This window comes from Conger conger, chromosome 12 (assembly GCF_963514075.1).
Source record: "Conger conger chromosome 12, fConCon1.1, whole genome shotgun sequence".
In the NCBI taxonomy this organism is placed as follows: domain Eukaryota; kingdom Metazoa; phylum Chordata; class Actinopteri; order Anguilliformes; family Congridae; genus Conger; species Conger conger.
In genome coordinates, this window is record NC_083771.1 from 11,548,069 (window position 1) to 11,557,196 (window position 9,128).

A 9,128-nucleotide genomic window follows, 5' to 3' on the forward strand; every position below is an offset into this window, starting at 1 on the left:
AATTAGCACATTGCAATAATTGATCGTCCATGGCAATTTTTAATCAGTGATGCTTCATCTAATGGTGCCTATTCAAGTATGTGACGTGTAAGACACTGGGGTCTTAAAACTAGAAGAAACCTTAATTGCTGGAGAACCCACAATTTATCAAAGGATGTGTTTTTAACGTAGGCCTACAAATTGGACACCGTTCTAATTTCCGAAGCCGACCCTGGCATGCCATTTTGCCCTTGAAAAATGAGCGTGTCAGCCATTTTGAGGTGCTCTTTTGCATGCACGAGAGCCAAATGTCATATAATCATAAAATATTTCACCGCTCTGCCCTCACTGCAAATAAACCACGTACCCTACCTGTGGTCAGGCTCTGCCAGCCCCCGCTCCCTCTCCTAACACTGTGTCTGTAATATGTCAGTTAGTGCTGTTTTTGAATAATGCGGGGCTGATAGGTGGGATTCATATCATTAGCGTCTGCACGCACATACAAACTGATAACCGCCCTCCCTGTTCACATCTACACAGCCGTCCTGTACGCCAGTGTTTCTTTGCCTGGGGGCCCCCTGCGTACTGTATGCTGGCTTTTGTTCCACACTTCAAAAAATAAGTCAAACTCAACAAGTGTCTTTAATCTTATATTTAGCCTTACTGTAAAATCTCATTTGTATTACTTGTTCGCTGAATAAGACAAACAAGATGAATCAAGAGAATAATATTGCCAAAGAGGTGAGACTGTTTTAACTCATTTCAGGATTTGCCAATGGGGTAAGACAATTTCACTTGTCAAGTGAACTGAACATTAAACAAGCTAATATTTTCTACTTGAGAGAAATAAATTAAGATTTTCGGTACTAAAACACATAAGACAGACTTCTTTTTGCAGTGCAACCATAATAACAAGCGCTGTATTGTAATGAGCAGCTAACTGTTCTCGAATAGACACTTTTACAGTTTATTGAATGACGAGTCACCCTTTTAAAGGCAAATTATGCCAGAAACAGCTAAGTCCTGTATTTACATCCCAGGAATCAGTCAGACCAGTTTAGGCTTTCATTTGCAGTGCTGTATTTACTATATGGAAAAGAATTGAAGTTGAAAGAGGTTCCATTTTTAATTGATTCAATTACAGACTAACAGGTAAAATCAATTGGGTCCAATTTACTGAGTGTCGAATCCTGAGAAATAAAGAATTATACGCACACTGCTTTCGATTGCTCCCATTTGCTGTTTAATAAAGAGACAGTGTTTCAACCAACAGGTCTTCATCAGGAACCAAGAAAAACACTTTGTAACATTATCTTGCGTTGTATTACATTGTACTAATTTTGCGTGTTTCATAAATTAATGTTCTCATTTAATATTTTCATTGAATTTGCATATATTGCAACCATCACTCACCTCTCTAGTCACCAATTTTTTATACACGTGTACAGTATACACTCAGTGAGCACTTTATTAGGTATTTATCAGATTTCTGCTGCTGTAGCCTATCCACTCTGAGGTTTTTGATGCCTTGTGTGTTCAAAGATAGTCTTCTGCATACTACTGTTGTAATGTTTGGTTATTTGCTTTACTGTGAGCTTTGAGCAGTCTGGCCATTCTCCCCTGACCTCTCTCATTAACAACGCGTTTTTTGCCTGCAGAACTGCTGCTCACTGGATGTTTTTTTGTTTGTTTGTTTTTTTGCACCATTCTAGAGACACTAGCGACTGTTGTGCGTGAAAATCCCAGGAGATCAGCAGTTTCTACTCAAACCAGCCTGTCTGGCACCAACAATCATTCCACGGTCAAATTCACTTAGATCACATTTCTTCCCCATTCTGACATTTGGTCTGAAACATAGCTGAACCTCTTTACGTCTGCATGATCTTATGGATTTATTTATCACATGATTGGCCAATTAAATATTTGCCTTAACAATGCTGATGTATAGGTCTACCTAATAAAATGCTCAGTGAGTGTATATAATGGGCTATTCAGATGTTCTTCTTGATACCTAATGACGCACTGGTCAAAACATTTCTTTATTAAACACTGACTAAAGCATTGTGAAGGAACTCCTTTTTTCATATGGCTCTATAGATTTTTTTGCCAAGTACCTGTCAATAGTTTTAGATGTACATACCTTCTGTCTCGTTTGGAAAGCTACCTGAAACCATGATGAGAGGAGATGGTGAGAGGTCCCCGACAGCAAATGGCAACAAGCCAGACCTGCGTTTTGTCAAAATATGTTGAACCACATCATTATGTGGTAGAGCTTAAACACATTTTCAACAACATTAATTGGTCGAGAGGTCGGCTTCGACAAAAACTAGCATGCACAGTGGGTCACAGGGTTGAGATGTGCTGGTGTACTGCAAGACCGGCTGAAAGCTAGATGGATATCGCCCTCTAGTGGTGACAGTAGAAATGATCAACTGCTTGAATATTCATCTGGCAAATCCAGTCTTTTTCCATAAAAAATACAAAAAAAGAAGACTGCCGTTCTTTAAAGTACAAAAACCTGAAGCTTATTAATGTGTGATCCAGCTCACGGTGAGAAACTGAGTTTTGATCAGCTGATATGCACGCAGCCACCAGAGAACTGACAAAATCCCTGCGCTTCCAGAGGTATGGCACATACTTGAAGCATGGCTGGACTATATAATTACATCTAACAGTTTATTCATTTTTCAGTTCCAGTTTGGACCGGTTTATGTAGCGAACAGCACAGAGAGAGCCCAGTCCCTCTGGACACCAATACGGATCTCAGTGGCTTCCTACAGCGTGACAGGATCCAGGGCATTTAGGCCCGAATCACTTTCCCTGGTTAAAACTAGTTTATTCAGACGAACATGCCTGGCTCGTTGTGAGGTTGTTCTCCTCAAACTCCCCGTAAGGTTAGCTAAGCACATGAGACAGGCAAAATGTTGAAAAAGAATGACGAGTTTTGTTTTTGTTCATGATGGGTAAAAAAAAAAGTTAGGATTTGCACAGATTACAACATTGTCTTTGTTTTAGAAGTACATTCTTACAGCTCTTGCCTTGCTCCTTTGTAAAAAAAAAAAAATACATATATTACTTGGAGAAAACAGACAATAATAAAAGGATACTGTATCACACCTTTTGATATAAAATGTTACACAATGTACAAACTAGTATAGTATAGTAACCAGAAATGGAAGTGTAAGCAGAACTTACACACATTCAGGAGGCAGATCAGGAGCCATGTTCTATTCCTACATGTGACACTTTCATTGCAACCTTGTGCTAGCTTCTACACTTAACCTGAATTGGCCTTCTATGTAAATTGTGACAATGAAAATTGATAATATATCATAATGTAATGACACGGCATGCTCTGTTTGGGCCATAAACAGCGTCACTGTTTTACTATCAAAGTGCATGCTGGTATCTACTGGATATTAACCGGGCTGCACGCATGGAAGTGATGCTTATTGACATGGTCCTCGTGGCTGTCTTAATTTTACAGCAGATTGGTCCTTGCGGCCTGTAAAGGGTGTGTGTGAGAGTGACGCAATGAATGTAGAGAAGTTGTGGTGTCATAAATAGTCAGTAAAACGGTAAAATTGGACAATTGCAACCGTGCATCTGCAAAATGATATCCTATCCATATCCCTCTGCTCTAGTTTAGAATTATTCTTCATTGAAAGCCTGCCAAATAAAGACATTTGGAAATAAATGCAAGTGTAAGATATTTAAGAGCTCTCTCGTGACGCTAAAAGGCAAATATATTTACATATGTAGTTTTCACTAACCCGTACAGAGGTGGGACGTTTATGCGTGCAAAGAGGATGTTGCTCGGGACGATTTTCCATTTTAATCAAAATCAGTGCCCCTGGATGGCCTTCCACTACCCCCTATCTGTACACCCAATTCGGCCATCAATCACGGCGCGTGCTCGAATTATTACACTGTTGATTAAATTAGTAAAAGCAATCACAATTTTGAAGCAAGTTAATTGGGAGAATTTATTTAGCTCGCCGGACAGTTTTACGTGTATTTGATTAAGTATTATAAGGTTTGTTTTTCTGATTTTGCATAATTTACCTTTAAATCCTGCGCAAAATGATCTGGTGCACCATTAACGACTGTAATAAACTCTTTTTAAAAACGCCCCTGTTTATGATTTATCTGCCACATCCGTGTCTCTCCTGCTGCCGTCTGGCTCCCTGACAAATAGGCTGGATGTAATCTTTCGGCCAGCCCGTAAATCCAGTTTGCGAAGGTTGCTCGATTCACGGGAAAAGTTAGAGAGGTGAAAGCGAGTTTACACGCGCCCTCTAGAAACTGCAAGTCCTGCACGCCCCGCGCTTCGTTGGGTGCAGTGAGGTGCGGTGCCGTTGATGTTGGCAACCGCGAATCACTTCTGTAATTGGATGGGAAAATTGTTATGGCATGCGTTTTATGACATGGATTAACTAAATCGCATTTCTGCTATTAACCATCATAATTGAGTGTCATAGCATAGCCAAATGTTGTTGGAGATCAGATTTCTATTTGAAATGTAGCTGCTACCGCTCTTTGTGAAACCAAACTACAAGGGCCTTTTGGTGCCCTAAGGTAATCGGCTATCTGGCGAAATATTTATATTTTCAACATAGCCTACTGATAAAACATGAATCCGGTGATGATTGTTTTCCCGGATGAGTAGAAATTTTAATAAAGATTTTAGAATAGGCCTAGCCGAACCTGCCCCAACAATTTGGTGGCGGTAACGCGTGCAGTAGGCTATCCTATCCGTTTTTGATTGCTGTGAATGTGTTGTAAAAAGCCAAACCATTGTAAGGCATTAATATAGCCTATGTTTTAACAGGTCCATTTCGAATACAAGTAGTTTAGCATATGTCTACGTGCATTATCTCCATTACCCAATATTGTGCAAACCGTTTTCGATTTCGAAGTTGATTGTCCGAACAAAATTATAGGCCTAGTGAGTTTAAGATACTAGCCAAATTATGAGAGCCGTTTCTCCTTTAAATGCTGGTGTTGCCATAGCAATCTCAACCATCTATTTTTACGACAAGACGTAACGCGATATCGGAAATGAGCCTGCCGGATGGTAAGTAGTCTGTAGCCTACGTACGAACCATACAAATTATAAGTGTGGAATTAACTGAATGGGAGTGTTCAGACTGTTATATAAAACGTAATATAAAATTGCCGTACTGTCAACTGAAGTAAAAACGAAATTAGTTGTATTCGCATTTTTTAAATAACTGGATATTTGTCATTCTTACTTGTATTTGAGCTAGCTAGCTATCATACGAGCGAGTTGCGTTTCCAGTCCCGACCAGAATGTAGCTAGCTGTAGAGCTAATAATTAATAATGAAATACCAAAATGCGGACATGTTGAAAATGTACGCGTGGAACCAGTTTTGCATATTTGATCACTGCCTAGTTCAGCTGACACGTTGTCCACCCTATTTGGATCATGTTTGAGTAAGCAGCCAGCTATGTAGCTCGTCTAACTTGCAAGCCAGATACAATTCTGCATTCCATTTAAACTGCGTGTTTTGCCACAACGGGTTTAATGTTCCCCTACAAATCGTGCAAGACCAAACTGTTGTAGCTACATCCAAACCACGTGCTTAACACAGATTTGTAAAACGATAGCAACAAATCTTTTGTAAAAGCAATCCTGGTATTGTAGATACTATTTCACTGCAATTCGTTTAGGGGATTTTCCATTGTGTCTATGTATTAGTGGAATTCAAATCATGCTATCATGTTATGCTGCAATATTCTGCACAAAAGAGCCTTCATTTTTGTTTCATAATGGATAAGTGACACACTTTATTCAACCTCTGAATAACTGTCCTGCATTTGTGTGTGCGTTTTTGTCCGGGATACTAGCTGACAGGGACTCGCGGCTACGGTAGTGGCGCATTCGTCTGCGGGCAGCACCCCGTTCCCACAGCAACCGCAGGCCAGCGGACGATGTTGATCTGCGCTCCTGGAGGAGGAGAGGACGGGGCCTGCTGCAGGGACTCCCCGCAGCTCGGGGCTCGATTAGCCCGCCCATGCCTGTGATCCCGATCCCCCGACGGGTGCGCTCCTTCCACGGGCCACACAGTACGTGCATGCACTCGGCCTGCGGGCCGGCGCGCACGACGCAACTGGTGCACAGCAAGTACAACAACTTCGACCTGTACCTGAAGTCGCGGTGGATGTACGGCTTCGTCCGCTTCCTGCTCTACTTCGGCTGCAGTCTGCTGACCTCCCTCCTGTGGGTGGCGCTGTCCGCCCTCTTCTGCCTCCAGTACGTGGGCGTGCGCGTCTTCCTGCGCCTTCAGTACAAGCTGTCCGTCATTCTCCTGTTGCTGGGACACCGGCGCCTGGACTTTAGCGTTCTGAACGAGCTCTTCATCTACAGCATACACGTGACCATGTTCCTGGTGGGCGGTCTGGGCTGGTGCTTCATGGTTTTCGTGGACATGTAGTCACGTTCGGTGACGGGACAGCTACCGTCATGCGTCCCGTGCAGCGCCAACTTTAATTCTGCGCGGTATCGATGGGGCAGGATGGTTCAAGCTTCTTCTTAGTCCCAGAGGTTTCATAAAGATGTACATAGTCATCTCGTTCGGTGCCCATGCTTTACTGGGGATGGGCAGTGTTGCGAAGAGTGCGACTCACTGTGGGTTGTAACGTTGTGTCTGCCTGACAGTGAGCAGTTCTTGAAGCGGGTAGGAGGGGGGGGTCTGGGTGCAGGAGAAATTATGTTGAGCTCCATCACAGCGATGTTACTGGAGACTGGTTGTAGGTGCAGGTCAACGTGTTTGCAGCGGCCGCACCCATAACCGGCCAGTGTCCGGAAGGTTCTGAGCGTTGTGATTGGTTGTGTGTCGGCCAGTCTTGGGCACAAACTCAAGCTGTTGTGCTGCTCGTACAGCGCAACAGCACATTCCCGCCAGAGGCTTGCGCTGCTGCCAACCAAAAAATAAAAAAACGGAACACTCAGTGCCCTCTGCTGCCTTGTGGGATACTGTTGGGCAAGACTGTCATGAGTGAGTGGTTGGTGAAGAACAGGCTTTCCTATTGTTCTCGGATCAAGACGTAATGCGTCTCATAGCCTTTGTGCATACGCAAATCTGAGTCCTTCCTGTTGTGCTCGGGAAGATATTCCAATGAACCCCCTCCCCCTGCCCCCCCCAGGTAATTTTAGAAGGACCGGTTCATACTGTACGTGATTGTTGCCAATTGACGTCGTTATACAATGTCTGGAACAGGTCTTATGCGCCTTTTAGAATTGCAGGGCACATGTTGGTAGAGTGTTGAGTAGACAAATGTAACGTGATTGTGGCTGGTGTCCATGTAATGCTTTTTGGAATTTGTTTGGAAAGAGTAACGTTGATATTTGTAAATAAACTCAACTCTTTTGCCACTCTTTTGCTTCCGTTATTTGAAGGTAACCCCGGCTGACACAAAATGTTCTCCCAAAGTTACTGAGATGTTTTGTCAACATTGCCACAACATCGCAGTAATGTTGTGAGAACGGTTTGTGCTGGCTGGGAATGGGTTTTGCTCTTTACTTTGGGGAGACACCTGTGGGGATTTGCCTCCTCACCCACTGAACAGAGGGACAGAGATAATTTTATCTTCTGAGATGGTTTCAGTTGTGTAATATGTCCCAAACGTGTGTATTTCCTATGAATGGGAGAGAGAGGCTTCCTGGAATAAAGAAGAGGAGAGGATCCCCGCCCACTATGTCTGGGTAATCCAAAGGTTTCTTCCTGCTTGCCATCCAGGGAGTTTTCCCTTCCCTTGACTTTTTGGGGGGTTAGGTTAGGGTGTATTGTGGAGTGTATTGTGACCATTTCTTTTGTAAAATGCTCTATATGAATAAAAATAGATGAATTGATTGCAAATAGGAGGGCATATTGTGCGCTATCAGTGATTTAAACCAGTTGTGATGCTTGGCATTGGAGAAAAGTGCCTCATTTCCACTCTCTCTCTTTGACGGGTTAAAGTATGGAAATTTTCTTTTTTATAAAACTATGTAACAGATAGAAGGCACAATGTATGCACCATTTTCACTGTTTTTGTTAGTTTTTTTGTTATTACGAGTGGAATATGTTTGATGTGTTTTGGTGTTGGCAGATGTTTGGGAAGCCTTAGGAACATTGCTCATGGTTATTCAGCAGGTCGGATGCATGTGGTTCAGGGCAGATCCCACACTGTTAGACTCCCAGGCATGTAGCCACGTTCAGGCCCGCTGCAGCTGTGCATCCGGGAGGTGAGCTTGTGAGCCAACACTGCTGTTACCCAGAAGACCTCCACACCATTTCCCAGAGCGTCAGCTCGTCATATACACAGATCAGCGCTGGCTAGAATCACTTTGAACTGTTTCTTTTCAAGCATGTAAATACTACTGGATATACTGCTTTTGGGACCAAGAACAGTTCTTTGTGAATGAGAATATGAGTAGAATGCTCTTAACTGAACATTCTAATAGTGATGGAATCACTGTCACTACTGGTACTTAAAAGCAGTGGACTTCTGGAACACTGACTTGGAATTTTGAAAAACTGAAAACCTACTCTTATGTGTACAAGTAAGGATAACTCCGTCAACGCCTTTTGGGTGTGGAAGTTCTTGTTTGTCAAATGGCATCACACTAATGGTCTTAGCTATCCAGTGAAGGCAGTCAGCGGAGGTCAGAACATCACAATAAACCTGGGGCACTTAGCCTTACTTTAGTATGGGGCGACAGTGGCTCAGGCGGTAAGAGCAGTCGTCTGGCAGTCGGAGGGTTGCCCGCTTGATCCCACCCTGGATGTGTCAAAGTGTCCCTGAGCATGACGCCTTACACCTAACCCCCAAATGCTCCTGACGGGCTGTTTGGTGCCTTGCATGGTCACCAGTCGGCGTTGGTGTGGTAATGTGTGTATTGCGAATGAGGAGCATCAATTGTACAGCGCTTTGGATAAAGGTGCTTTATAAATGAAGACATTTACCGCTCTTGTAATCCAGTGGGAGTCTGATTCGGGCATTTACACTACTGGACTGGATGCGGCTTTGCCTCAGGGTGGCATTCACCATGTTTAGTCTCGATGACCGAACCTACAGTGTTCACCACACTTTGCGTGACGGCATTCTGGTGTTGGAATGAAATGTGCTATTCTTGCAGTTA

The 9,128-nt window shown here is 43.2% G+C and overlaps 1 protein-coding gene across 2 annotated transcripts; it reads left to right on the top strand.

Annotated features, from left to right (window-relative positions):
• The first annotated feature begins 4,981 nt into the window (after positions 1 to 4,981).
• Positions 4,982 to 7,382, top strand: LOC133142324 (transmembrane protein 250). 2 transcript variants are annotated; one of them, XM_061263480.1, is made up of 2 exons: positions 4,982 to 5,056; positions 5,852 to 7,382. In XM_061263480.1, the coding sequence occupies exon 2, from the start codon at positions 6,019 to 6,021 to the stop codon at positions 6,436 to 6,438; it is 420 nt and encodes a 139-aa protein (XP_061119464.1). In that variant the 5' UTR covers positions 4,982 to 5,056; positions 5,852 to 6,018; the 3' UTR covers positions 6,439 to 7,382. The 2 variants fall into 2 exon arrangements, with proteins under 2 accessions (XP_061119464.1, XP_061119465.1); XM_061263481.1 differs by lacking the exon at positions 4,982 to 5,056 and adding an exon at positions 5,121 to 5,143.
• The last annotated feature ends 1,746 nt before the right edge of the window (positions 7,383 to 9,128 follow it).